The 14,592-nt window shown below is 43.8% G+C and overlaps 1 protein-coding gene across 8 annotated transcripts in view; it reads right to left on the reverse strand.

Moving 5' to 3' along the window:
• The window catches only part of FAM13A (family with sequence similarity 13 member A), a 125,345-nt gene that overhangs the window by 16,618 nt on the left and 94,135 nt on the right, over positions 1-14,592 (reverse strand). For all 8 annotated transcript variants that reach the window (XM_071431617.1, XM_071431618.1, XM_071431621.1 and 5 more), the window contains 6 exons: positions 7,342-7,555; positions 6,857-6,995; positions 5,691-5,772; positions 5,343-5,563; positions 3,912-3,995; positions 119-214 (listed from right to left, as the gene is read on the reverse strand). In XM_071431617.1, coding sequence (XP_071287718.1) covers positions 119-214; positions 3,912-3,995; positions 5,343-5,563; positions 5,691-5,772; positions 6,857-6,995; positions 7,342-7,555 — 836 coding nt within the window. The remainder of the gene's footprint in view (positions 1-118; positions 215-3,911; positions 3,996-5,342; positions 5,564-5,690; positions 5,773-6,856; positions 6,996-7,341; positions 7,556-14,592) is intronic.

Raw genomic sequence — 14,592 nt, forward strand, 5'->3', positions numbered from 1 at the left:
AGTCATAAGGGAGGTTGGGACTTAGCCTCAGTGAGTGTGTTGTAAGCAAAAGTGTGGTGATTCCTGCTTCCTCAGCTTGAAACCAAAGAAATACCCCACAAAAGAGTGTTCTACTCACAATAATAGGGATGGTGTTGGCTCTGGAGAGGATCTGTTTGACCAAGCGATACCTGTCATACAACGGCTTCATCACCTGCCGCTCATTTTTGGTTACCTGAAAAGGAAAAAGAGGGGACACCCATGAAGCCTGCAACAAATACTCCACTCTAGAATTCATGTGCTGTGATCACCCTCAATCTGAGTGGCTCAAAGAGTCTTGTATGGGGAAGACAGGAGAGCAGCATTAGCCCTGAAACTGCTGTCCATCACGGCATCACCTGTGCCTGGTGCCACCTGAAGCTGTGTGGTAAAGGGGCTGTAAGAGACAGGTGCTTTAAATGACCAGTTAGGGATCAGATGTCCCCAGCACAAAATGACCTGAGGAGGCAGCACTCTGTGCTTGCAGTCACGTCTGCCACCCTAAGCACCAGATGAGCTCTGAGCTTTCCCATCCTTGTTCCTGTGGCCGGCCCTCAATAGCTGTGTGTGTGACCCATGAAAAGAGAAAGCAGCTGCACTGACTGCATGTTGCAATGTGAGGAGACCTCCCTCGAGTATGGTAAACTACAGATTTCACAACAGCTGACTTTCTGGCTTTGCTATTCCTAATTTCCTGTACAAGCCAGCAGTTTCTCCTCTTTTTAGCCCCCTAACCTTGCCCTCCACCCCTCCTCACAGCCGTTTTGCTGGGAAGGATTCTCTGCAATGCTTGGAAGGGATGAAGGTGCCATGGCTGTGTGGCATAAAGAAGAGAGAATAGTGCTGTGATGTCCACCTCAGGTGTTCCTTATATTGCTCTGTCCTTAATTCCACTCCTCCTTATTCCTTGTTGTGCTCCCTCCCCAGTTTTGAGAGCATTACAAACTGAGGGTGTTATTTCTGGGGTTTTTTTCAGATTCAAGGTGGGTTTTATTTTTTCAGTGTTTTCTTACAGCACATTAGAAAACAAACAAAATCCTCAGCCATACCTGATCATCATTCAGCACCGTCTGACCCACATCCTATAAGTGTCCTTCCATCAGATCTTTTGTCTAACTTTAGATTATAAAGCTCTTATGAGGAAGCTTTAACTGATGTCATGCCTTTCTACTTGCTGCTAATCACCAGAGCACCTGAACAACTGCAATATAAAAATCAGCATCAACAGAGTAACCCCTAGGGAGCTTTGTGCAGTCTCTCTTTCCACGAGAGAAACAGGAGAAAAGGGAACACAGCTTCAGACAGTGAGGCAATTTTAAACTGCCTTTATTTTGTCTGCAGTTAACTTTCACTGGCATGATCTTTCTAAAGCTTTTACATCCTCCCTCCAGAGAAAGAGACGGTTTTGGCTTGGGAGGGGCAGAAAGGCTGTAAGTATTGCCAGGAGTGGGATGGCAGGGATGAACTCTTAGAATCTGGAGGTAACATCCATCTTCCTCCTGATAACCAAGCCTATGTTCCCTCTGTTGGGGGCAAAGGAACAGGGAGGGAAAGGAGGAAGATCTTTATTCCTTTCCTGGTTCAATGCAAATATCCCCAGGTCTGATAAGGGGGATACAGATGGGCAGTCCTGAGCTCTGGGGGCTGAATGTCCCACAGCCCCAAGGCACAGCAGGGCTCCAATTCCTGACAGCCTCAAGCTGCCTGTTCATTGAGTAAGCAGCTCACATGGATTAGAGGGATGTGAGCAGCATGAAACAATTCACTCAGTCCTCTTTGTTTTGTGCTGATGTGCCTGCACTCAATTGCACTGGCTAGCAAGTTGCCTCCAACTTTGGACATTTCTCTGTAACCCATCCAGAATACAACTAGAGAAACTGAGTAACCTAAATATATATATATAATATTATTCCTAGCTTTACAAGATTAGCAGTTTGTGGAACAGGAGGTACAGCACTACTGTTGGCTCAGTCTGTTACTTAAAAAAACCCCAAGACTATGATGAGGCTTATGTTGAGGCTGAGAATCAAACCTTCAATTAACAACATTTCAAAGCTGATTAACAGCACTGTTCTGTACAGAAAAATAAACACAAGCCTTGGAATGGGTACAAAGTCCTTAGGTATGTTGAAGAATGGAAAAGTTCAACAACATCCTTCAGTGTCTGAGTGTCAGTGTGGAGGAGCAACACAGATAATGAATACAGGAATTGCAAGTTAAGTGTATGGAGTCTGAGCCTGTCCTGCAGCTCATTTACACCAGCAAACTTTACAGAAAGCATATTCTGAAAGTAAATGTTTAGTACATGGGCACACTCTCTTATTAGGTAAACATAAGTAAGACCAGTAAAACCTGAGTATATTTTGGGAGAACATCAAAATGCAAAGAGACTGTCAGAATAATGGAGCCTTTGACACAACTCTGGGGCACACTCCACGTGGCAAAAGAGCAGCAGCTGAGAACAGACCATTGCTTGCATTGTTAGAGCAGCTCAAGAATTTCTGCAGACAGGCTTTTGGCTTAACTAAAACAGTTCAGTTCCACCTTTGCAGGTTCATCTATCACTGGTGCAGAAAGACCCAGCTGCACAATGAATCTGAGCTCCATTGTTTTTCTTGTTTAGTTAAATATCTTTAAGGAAAAAAAAACCCTTGGCTGAACTATCCGCATTCTCCTCAAGCTCTCAGTACTTTTCCACTGCTGCTCTGCCAGGAGCTGGGAACAGCAAAAGCTGATCAGTCTTCCTTGCCATGCAGTTCAGTGTTACTAGGTATAGACAGCTTATTTAAAAGAAAACAAATTAAAAAGCAGTTGTATAAATGAAGCATTGAAAAAGGTAGGTGGAAATATAAGTATGCTGACAAGATGGGCTCTGGGCTTGTTATCTTTTTGGACAGACTGAAGTGAGTTCGCTTCAGTAAGATGCCAACTGTTGATTTATATAATTATAAAAGCAGCAAAAAAAGACTTGGTCTCACAGAGAACACAGAGAAGGTTAAGTGGATTCCCTTGTGCTGCCCTTTTTCTACACAAGAATAAATCTACCTGTCCTCTCATGTAACTATGCCATTTTCAGTTGCTAATACAGTTGTGACCGTACAATATCAGCACTCCAAGAAGGCATTTAAATAAATTAAGGAGAGTTTTAAAAACAGTGGATAAAGGAAGATAACATTCAGAAGGAAAATATCAGGAATCTCGTGTAGCAGCAGAATGATAGATTTGTGAACTGCACCAATCAAGTACTCCTTATAAGCAGTAATTTGCTGCTCCCAAGCCACTGCTCAGGGGATTGGCAGCACTCTGAAATTAAGTTACTTTACCTATATAGCTGGTCACAAAGATTATAATGACAGCAGTGAAAGAGGAGGAGGGACTCATAAAAAGCCAGCTTCATGGCCTGGAAGCCACTGTGTTTCTGCCACAGCAAGGATCAACAGGAGACAAAACTTAATTCTCTGTATTGACAAATAAGTTGGCCTTATACCATTGATATCAGAAAACTGCAAACTTCCTGGCTGGATGGGGGGGACCACACACAAATATTCTCATGCAGACTGTCCACTGGGCCTCAAACTGGATGTCTGTGGAACCTGATGAGCACAATCCCAAAATAATGACCACTCAGCCTGTAGGTTCTGTCCTGCAGGTGTCTGTCCAGCCCAGTGCTGTGTGAGGACATCACCCTGCCTGGAACAGACTCCTCAGCAGCTGCGGAAGTGAAGGATCAGGGAGTGGATTAGAGGGTGCACGTGTGGCTTGGAGAGCAAGAAGTTCTAGTGACCTGACATCAAAGGGGGCATCATTTACCACAGACAAAGACATAGAAAGATGTACTTTGAGACAAAAAAAAAAAAAAAAGAAAAAAAGAAAAAAAAAGCTGCAGTACATACCGGTCTGCCATGAATGCCTTCGTAATTCAGCAAAGCCCTCTGAAGAGCCACTTTTTCAGCTGCTATCTGATCTCGTGTCATGTCCTATGAAAAGTGGCACAGAGAAAGGGAAAGGGAGGAAGAAAAAAAAAAAAAGTCAGATTCCTGGACCTTTGGAATACTGATCTGTGCCATAACCAAAGTCTTGTCATACCATCATTATGTTTTAAAGTTGTCTTTTCCCAGCTACATTGCTAAAGAGACTGTTAATGTGAGTAGAACCCTATGCTCAATGCAGGCAGATTAAACACACAAACTTTGAATATGAAGGTATTTTATGTACCTGAAGTGGATTTACAGATCATAAGTGTGCTTTGAAAAAACAACACCATGCAAATTTTAATGCTGGTGGATCTTTTCCAGTTAAGATCTGAAATGTAAGTTCTATAAAAGAACACATTTCCTTTCTTTTTCTCCAAATCTGAGACAAACTCCAGAACCTCTTGTAAAGCTTGACACCTTTGCTTTGACTGTCACAAACACACTTTACCAAGAACTGAAGTGCAGTCAGAATGTCTCTTTCTGCCAATTCTGCTATGGAGTGAAAAGCTGTAGCAGACAAGAGGGGACAAAGCCCAAAAAAAAAAAAAAGGAAGACAGTTAGAGAAGACTTCTCTAACTAAGTTGGCCAAAACTCCCCCCCTGAATTTGCCTAACACCAAGCCTTTTCTCCCTATCACACCACCAAGTACTACCACAGTCCCTCTGTAAGTGGCCAGGCTGTGGATTCTTGCTACAGTCAGAAAATAGTCAAAACACATGCTGTATCTTTTTCTTCTGCAGATCTAGCAAACAAAGATAATGCTGTCTGCCTCACTCTTACACAGCAGTGCACAATTTACATGTCAGCAGACTCAAGGACTTCATTTACAAGGCTGCCCAAACCTCAGGAGCTCACATCAGACATGAAGACCTCCCTGCTGATAACCCTTAGAGATTAGAGCAGCTAACAGAGCTCAATGTGAAACTCTGAAGGTTAGCAGTAACATACCCTGAGAGAATAACATTCAGTTTTGGGGTGAACAAGAAGCAAGCAGATGACACAACCTCCAGAAGCATTGGACAACTCAGAATTTGACAAAAAACTTTGGATGGAACAACAGAAATAGCCAAAAACAGGTCAGGAAAAAATTGCAATAATTCAGAAACACTACTAGGAATATGCAAGGGTCAGACAAAGAACACAAGATGACATACAATAGAAACTGAGCTCTGGGGGAAAAATCAAGATACTAAAGGCAGAGGGAAAGGAACTAAAGCAAGTGAGCCCAGACTAAAGGCTGCAGACTTTTTAACAAAATGTAGAAGACCACAATGCTTTCACAGTGACTGTGCAGCCACGAGTAACCTGCTTGCACGTAAAGGCCTAAGTGTGACCTGTCTACATTGTACCTTAATGTCTTCAGGTCTATTGGTCTCTGCTCGCTTCTCTTGAAGCTTCTTCTGGATGGATTCAAGGGTCACTTCCACAGCAGGCTTGGCAGATTTGTCTGACAGGTCTTGCTTCTTGTCATCCTCCTTCTCCAGCTGAGAGCCGAAGCTCTTGGGGAGCGTGTTGCTGCGCTGACGCACAACAGGGCCAAGGTCTTCCTCTGAGATCTTCAGTTTTGACTCTGAGCAGGGAAAGATGAGCAATTTTTCATTTTTAAAATGTGACAGTGTCAGGCTCACTGCCTCACATCAAATCTAAATGAGGCAGAGTCAAGCTACCCTGCAAAGGTAGGTAGTGGCAGTTCTCACCTTTAAGTTGCTTTCGGAATTTGGCCAAATCATTTGTCCATTTGAGCACTTCAGGGTTGGCTGCTTTGTCACTGTGGGAAGGCTGGGAGGAAAGAAAAGCCATGCTGAATCTGTGTTAAACCACCAGGAGCCATTCACTGAAACAAGTGTGTGGCACAAAGGGGTACAATGGAATTTGGACCCAGCCCAGAGCACAGGCACCGGCTTCTGACTGGCAGCTGCACACCTCTGAGCAGCCCACTTCAGAGCTTGCTTTAATTGCTCCTGCCTGTCACAACACTCTGTCTTAGGGGCATCGTGAAATGGACTTTCTTTTTAGAAAACACAAAGCATTTGATGCCAATGATTAAGCCATAGGAGTGACTCAGAGGGCCGGATGCACATTGGAATCCTCGTGTCTATTGTTTCCTAACAAGAGGGTACCTCTAAAATAGAGGAAACCTAGCATGAACACTTGGAAAAGTGTTATGACTCATGTATCCACACCAAAGGCTGCCTTACATCCAAAGACATCAAATAAACCAAATTCTAGGCTACAGCAGCATTTTTTTCAGCCTTTCCTACTGCAGGCCAGAACAATTCTTTGCCATTTAGATAGCCAAAGATGCACACATGTTAAGCTTTACAGTTCCTTAGAAAGCTTTCTGTGCATCAGAAGGACATGTCAGAACAATTAAGAGTCCAGTACACTGCTGCTGCTCAGCAGCACTTGACTGTGGTTCCTTGCTCAGGAGTGAAGGCAGCTGCAATGCACAGGTGTCCTGGGATTACCATCATGCAAATGAGATCAGCCACTGTGCTTCCCATATGCTGAAGGTAAATAAATAAACAAACAAAGAGAAATTGAACACAGCTATTCCTACACACTGTCTTAAGTAGTGGTCAAAATCCTATGAGTTCATTAGCTTTCTTTTCTTGTGCTGCATGGATATTACATAATACCTGGAAAGGTAATTTGCTTGGTGAACATACAGATTTCTGAGAGGGCAGCAGGTCTTCTGCCTTTCTTTTTTTCCTTTCCTCATTATAAAAGCTTTCAAGCCCTCTGTATGTTTGGCATATTTCCCTGGTGTCCCTCTGTATGCTTGACCCACTTCCCTGTTGTCCCTTCCCTTTGCTGCTAATGCATCCATCTCCACATAACTGCTGAACTCCTAGAGACTCACTCTGTATTTCCTCTCCTCTTCAAATTTGTCCTCAAATTTCCTGATCTTTTTCTTCAGCCCCTGAATCCTCCGGGTGAGTTGTGCAGGGGTAAGGTCTTCTCTGTCATCTTCATAAGATCCTAAAGACGAACTCCGTCTCCTGCCAAGAGCAGAGATTGCAGGAAGAGCTTATCCAAACAGCCACAGTACATCTTGATGCAGAGAAGGCCACTTCAACTTTGTGTGAATAAAGGCAAGGCCCACAAAGGTGAGAATGCTATGTTGCTACTCTGCAATGACAGATAGCAAAAGATGCCCCAACAGCCCTAGATATTAATGCACAAACCCAGAAATCAACTACAAAGAACTTTTTATAACATATCAGTTCCCTGTGAGCAGGGAACAGAAACCCAACACAGCACAGCTGATCCAAAGAGATGCTGCTTGATGCAACCGTGCAAACCCTTCGCAGCTGCATGTGAAAGCACTGGCAAACCACAACCCACCTCATGAAGGAATGAGAATTGGGAGGAGAAGGAGGCACTTCTGTATCATCCAGGTACTGTTGGCTCTGCCCATAGGCGTAGAAGCGAGGGGACAGCATGGGATCGCTGTCCTCATCCAGAAGCTGGCGAATCAAGCGCCCGGCCTGCGGGGAAAGGCGAGCCTCATCTGAGTCTAAGCCGTCTCGCTGCCATGAGGAGAGAGCAGGGATGGGCTCTGGGAACAGTAAGACAAAGGCTGGTTTTATCAGGTCTGTTTTATACACAAGACAGACTCCAGGTAACTTTCTACTGAACCTTGACCTGCTCGTCCTGGACTGTGACTCTTATCACCAGGCATTCTCTGGTCACTACTCCCATCTGCTACAAAAATATAAGTCATCTCTTAGGTGCAACAGAAAACTACCCAAAAGCTGACCAGGAATTACCATGGACTGACACCAAACAAGGCAATCACCAGCTAGTACCTTTGAGGAAAAAGTTATGCTGGACAAAGAGCATTACTGACACATATATAGAAATATATAGATATACTTCTATACTTCTGGTATATAGAAGAGGCAACTAGATTCCAGAAGGAATTTTTTTCACTTTCAGGATGTACAAATGCTGTAAATGAACAGTATATTAATGGTTCTCCTATAAGCCCCCCTGTTGCCTGCTATTGGAAATTCAAAGCCTAGGAGTAAGCATACATTCTTCTAATCTGCAAGCAAAAGGTTGCCCTACATTACCACCTGTTCCACAGGGTGCCCAGCCCACACATTAACAATTATAGTAATATGGTCTGAGTTTCCCCTTTTCCTCCTGCTTACAGCATGGTAGAAAAGTGAGGAAATCTTCAGCCCCATGGACAACCTAACCAGGCAGAAGCAAAAGCAATGTTGTACAGGGAGGTGGTGCAGTGGGAGAGAAAGGGAAACCAAATTTAGCACTGCTGATTAGCATAATAGAGCCCACGGAAAGCAATCGCCTCAATCTTGTGATCACTCCCTCCAGATGCCATAAGGAGTCTAACATTTTGTGTTCAGATAGTTTACTAAGCTGATTTGCATGCTCCTACTTAAACTGTCTAATCCTGTGGTGCTAAGAGCCAGGCTTTGAACTTCTAAATCTAACAAATAGTTCTAGAGTCAAGTAACAAAACAAAAACCTTACAGAAAGCTCCCATACCAGTCCCAGAATTACGGACTAATTGTTTCCTGTGCCTAATGTGTCTGTCTATTCTTCATTCACAAAGAGAGGGGGCTTTTGAACTTATCAGTTTATTAATAAAAAGCAGGGTTTTCCTTTTGCTGAAGAAGGTTAATGTTCTCACAGCTCAGAGTGGATTGCATGAGGATTCCCCTGCAGAACCTCTGTGCTGTTTAACATTCCTCCTCTGTACAAGTCAGGCAGTGCAAGATCAATGCAGCAGTGATGGGCTCAGGGCTGTTTTGCTTGTGCACATCTTCCAGTGATGCTCTCCTCCTTTTTTTTCTTCCTCAGCACATGGATACAAATGGCATGCCTCTGCTTAGAGGCTGGTGCTGCATGCACACTGATGTGCTACCCTGAAAGGGGTGACAGGAGGTTTTTGCACATGCTTTTTGCATAAGAGCCCCTCAAAGGTGTTGTGGTAAGAGAAGCACATACAAGCCTGGCTCACAGGGGCTGCTTCCATGAGGTGTGCAAGCCCCAAGCGTATGTAGGCTGTTTTGCCATGGTTTGGAGAGCTTTGGAAACTTCCTTCGGGTAATTTCTGAAAAATAGAGTTAATCTAAGCTCTGTTCAGCCTTGGCATTTTCTAATACCTGAAATATTTTGCATCTACTTCTCTGAATCTCTCATGATTTTAAGAAGGGTCTCACAAGATCTTTTGTAGCAAAATAAAGGGTAATACAAAAGGAAAAAAACCCCTGATATATTTGACCAGCAGGAAAGAGAGTTAAATGATGCATGAAATTCTTCTAGACATCTCTCACTTCTATTGTTTGAATACCTCTCACCCACAAACTGAATTTCCTCTTGGAAATTGTTAAGTAACACCTCCATGGGATTTACATAGATGGAATAAACTTAGAAAAAATCAGGCTTATTTAGCAGTAACTAAATTAAGCTCCCACCACACCAGCGAACAAAGCCATTATTAATCATGCATGATGTATGTGACTTCGTCCAAGGTGGATTAAAACCAGATAGCATGCCACATTCAGGGAATTGCAATGGCCCAAAGAGCCTCTGATCAAACCCCAAAAGACAGCAACGCGCTTTATGTAACCTAACTGAGACTGGGGTGTGTCTACTTTGTATTTTGTTGATTTCAAAGTACTCCCCCAAAACAGAAAACTCCCATTCCAAAGAAGAAAGTGTTAAAAAGGAGTAGAAAAAAAAAAACTCTAAAAGGAAAATCAAATTTGAGACTTGGCAGAAGAAATGGCTGCTATAGAAAATCAGCTTTTTTAACCCTTGCTCCTGGAAGGCCTGACTCTACGGGTAATTTTATTTCCCCTGATGACCATACACATTTAGAAGACAAAACCTCAACTAGACACAAAATGGCCAGACCCCTGAGAGCAACAGCAATTCATCAAGGAACATATTTAGATATGTACAAATTACAAATTTTATCTACATCAGATCACTAAGTGGACCAGAGCTGCAGTCCAGTTGCCTTCTCTCTCCTGCTAGCCAGGTGCCAGGCCCTTCAGCTGGAACCACTGGAATTGCTGGATCACACAAACACACAGGAACCCACTAAGGGTAAACTACTGCTTTTTTCTGACAGTGCACAATTAATTAATTCCTCTTTAACAGGATACATAATATCTTTTTTAAATCCATTTAGCCAAGATAGCTATCAAAGCACTGAGCTTTTTCTGAAGGCTGCTGAACTCCTGGACTGAATGGTTTTGAAGTATCTGCTATGAAGTCCAGTTTTAAAGCATCCACTGTCATAATTAATGCTGTCAGCCTTTCCCTTTCCTGCTAATTGAAGAACAAAATATCAATAGAGATTGTAAACATTCCACCTTTTCTTTGCCACTGACATGACAGAGCAGGTACACTTACTCCTCTTATCTCTCCTGCTCAGGGAAAATTCTCAATTTTCAACTCATCTCCACCTTCTTTCCATGTACTAAAGTACTATTCCTTCCCCCCCCCCCCCCCCCCCCCCCCCATTTTCCAGAATAACAGCTTTTCATGGGAAAAAAAAAAAGGAAAAAAAATAGGGGAATATTTGGCCATCATGGCTGTAACCACTGCAGAGAAAGGGTGAAAAAAATTTTAATGCCTTGGTCAGACTCTCTAGGCATTTCTTCCATGCCTTTTCTAAGCTGGCTCAGAATCAGTGAACTGTGTGCTGCTAGTGATGCTGCAGTCCTTCACAAGTGCTGCCCTCCCTCTCAAAATGCCACAACCAGCTCATCTCTGCACAAAGCTGTCAGCCATCTGCCAGGTGTGGCTCTGCAGAGGCACACAGAGCATTGCCTGTGGCAGTACAACCTCTCTGCCAACCTGCTGCACAGAGGGCTGGAGATTTTAATAAACCTGAACCATTAAGTGCTTCACACGAGAAGAAAGATTTATTGTATCAAACTGGTGTATTACTGGTGAGCTCCAAGCCATCTTGCTGACAAAACCTGTCTCTTTTTTATCACTACGTTGTGTATTTGCCACAGGGTTACTGGGGGCTGCAGGGCCAACAGAGGGGTGTCTGCACACAAATACCACTTGAGGTGCAGCCAGCAAAACGCCACAGGCATCTCCTGTTTCCCTCTCTGCAGCCACCCAGCTCATACATGCTGCTAACACTGCTTTTACACACACCCATCTGTCAAACAAACGTGGCCAAACCTTAGCTACTGTAAATTGAAGTAAGTCCAGGGCGATTGAAAAGTCTAAACACATTATAACACCTGAGGTGCTAGTATCAAATGCCACTTGAAAGACTCCAGAAAGACCTCTCATAATGGAATGAAAAAAGTAATTTAAAACTTTATCCCAAGCATTCACTAGCTCAGTAACAACCTATTTTCATCTATAAATAACTATGAAAATATCCTTGTTTGAATACATCAGCAGGCATTCTTCCTACATAGATCAAAAGAATAGCCTAAATACAGCACTACCACACCTCTTCACTCAGTGAGATGACACATCTCTCAGCTAGCAAGCAAACTTTGTATTTTGTTTATACGATGGCACAACAATCAAAAAACCAATTTTAATATTTTGATGCTATTCAGTAAACAATGCAATTTTTTCTATACTTAGTAATAAAAATAGAATATGCCTCACCCGCTTTTGATTTCTTATGCGAGAGAGTGTCACACACACAAATAAACTGATCAATCTAAGTTCACAGCATTGAAAAAGAGAAAACTAAGTTCAACTTCCCTTCTGCTATACTATATGGATTTTTTCTGCATTATTTTGGGTTTTTTCCATGGGAAAGTATCAATTAAGTCAGTGTCAAAACTATTTGTAGATCAGCTTCACCCTCAGGGTCTCAAGTGCTGCAATACTTGAATTCAAATTGTGTTTTTAACTTCTGCTTTTATTTTTATTTTTAAGCTTGACGAAAAATGCCAGCTGATTGTTTCATAAGATCTTGTTACTGCAAACTCTGCTCGAAATCTCAGCTACAGAACTTTTTTAAAGTGTCAGTAATCGGGTGACATCAGCAGCAATCACACATCATATTGATTTACTGAGCTGCCTGCTGACAGGGCCAGCCGCTGCTATGGAGAGCAACACACTTCCAGATTTTCCTTGAGGACAGGATAGCAAGTTCTGGGCTGGAATTAGAAACATTTGGTGAGAAATCTGCACAATAGTGCTGGCCTGTGAGAGAACACTCTGTTCCCCTCAGTCACTGCACCCGACTGAAACGTAATCCACAACAATTAGAAACCTTTAGCAGTGGAAGCAGTCCTGGACACGCCTGCTCCCAAAGCCATCTCAGCTCAGCAGGCAAAGCCAGCAGTCAGATGGGACATCCCAGCTCACAGGGACAGCTCAGTCCTCATCCAGGGCAATACAACTCCCTGATCCACACCTGCCAAATGCACACCAGGAAAATGCTCCTGGACCATGGGAAATGCACTGAGGCAAGGAGTTCAGAGCTTGAATTTGGCTGGGGCACTGCTCACGCCCTGAGTGCTGCATCAACAGCCTGATGATTCCTACACAAGCCTCTATACTTAGCAGGTGAGTGGGATGCAGAAGGTGGGCACATGGCAAAGTGTGAGGCTGCATTGCAGGGAGCAGGGAGAAAATGTCTCTGTCCTCTCTGTGCTCAGCTTTAGGTAAAGGGAACACAGCCTGGAGAAGTACAGCCAATCTCTCTTGTGTACAGACTTGACTATGAGATTAAAGTTATGGGGAAAAAAAATCTGGTAGAAATTACTTCTAGTGTAAGGGCACAGGGCCTGCCAGCTCACCTGGCAGCAGTTCTCATAGTTCTGTGCCCCTGAATGAGAGCTTTTAAGGCAGCTCTGCTCTTTAAATGATGGAGAGCCTGCCTGAGTGACAAATAGAATCTAGTCAATGGACAAGGTTGTCTTGTGTAACTTTGTGCCCATTGTTGAAGGCTCTTTCCTAACATTTGACTGGAGGCAGTGACAGCTACAGCTGAAAGCAAATCCTGGATGTGTAATTGTTCTCACACATCACTTGTGCAAGTCCCAGCAGCTGCCCTGGTCACCAGATGGTCTGTATGTCCATCACCCTAACATTAGCTCAACTATGTCCTGAAAATATGGGTAATTTCCCTAGAGATGGACCTACCACATTTGCTAGAGCAAAGCAATAAACAGCTCAGTGTTAGGGCATTTGAAGGCACAGTCCTTTCTCTTTCTCATTGGGGGTGCAACCAGAGCTGTGGCATGGATCCTGCAGAGATGTGTGAAGGTTTGAGTGACTTGGGCTGGCTGGTAAGGAAAGGGAGGATGGATGTCCTTGTTGCTGAGGTGTGGATGGGTGGTACAACCCTGCCCTGCAAAGCCAGTCTCAACAACAGACTCTGCTGTTAGCTACAGAAGCAGTCTGAGAGTTAATGTGAAGATATTCCTCTTTCTGGCTTCTGCAAGCTTGATTCCACATCCACAGCTAGGAAAGACTCAGTGTGTCCTTGCTGAGACACAGAAGGCACCATTTTGCTGCTGTTCACCCACAGCAACAAAATGGTGATTCTGGAAGGCACACATTTCAGGGGATGATGTCTCTCTCACCCCAGACAGCTGATTCTTTTGCAACTGCCCACCTCCTCCTCCTCCTCCTGCGAAATACACGTGAACAGAAAGGAGGAAGGAGCAATCAGAGAGAAGCACAGTCACATGTGCCCCTAATCCTGTGTCATATTTGCAGGGCAAAAGAAAGCTAGAATCCAAACATAAGAGCATGTCTACTAAGAGGGAGTTGTACCCAAGAAGCAACTTATTTCATACAATGGGAAAGCCTCTGGCAGGCAGAGTGGAGCTGTGTTCTCCCCTTCATGTGTTCATATGACTCCTATTAGTAATGCAGGAAGGAAAAAAAAAGTCATTATTCCCCGAGGTTCACAGGAGGGCTGAAGCCACACACATCACCTCTGAGAACACAGACGTGCTCACCCTGGCTGGAGACCCTGCAGGGCTCTGCTAATTGGCCCCTCAGTAAACATCCAGCAGCCAGGGCTGCCTGGGAGCCCTTCTGTGATGCTTTGATCAGCCCTGCTGCATGTGTGGTGATTCCACCCAGGGAATCCCCATCTGCAAGCAAATGGAAAAATTCCCTCCTGTGCATGGTGTCTGCTTGCCTGGCTCAATCAAAGGCAGCCATGGCTGCAGGTTTTCTTTACTTGCACCTGAAGTGTCATAACTACTCACCTCCTAGAGGGAAAGGCAAAACATACTAGGTCACGTTCACTGTGGAGGCAGGAGCAGAGAACTTCCCTTCTCAGTGTTCCTCAGAGATTGTTATTTTAGAGCAATGAATTAGTTGCACATTTTCCCTCTCTTGCTTTATTAAAACACCACACTTGTGTTTTCCTGCTTCTTCCATGTGAAAACCTATCTTTCACTCCTAAAGCATAAACTAAGAGAAGAACTCTGGCTTGTACACAGACACATACTCTGTAACTAGAAAAGGGTTTGATCCCAAAACTACTGGACACCTTCATTTCATCTCAATTTCAAATGAAATTAAGGTCATGGCACCCCACAGAGCTTGCCCAAATTCCCACTCTTAAACAACTAAGTGTATGGCCAACAAGCATGTACTCTGCAGAGG

This window comes from Agelaius tricolor, unplaced genomic scaffold (assembly GCF_023055355.1).
Source record: "Agelaius tricolor isolate 1412-34295 unplaced genomic scaffold, bAgeTri1.0.p SCAF_8, whole genome shotgun sequence".
NCBI lineage: Eukaryota > Metazoa > Chordata > Aves > Passeriformes > Icteridae > Agelaius > Agelaius tricolor.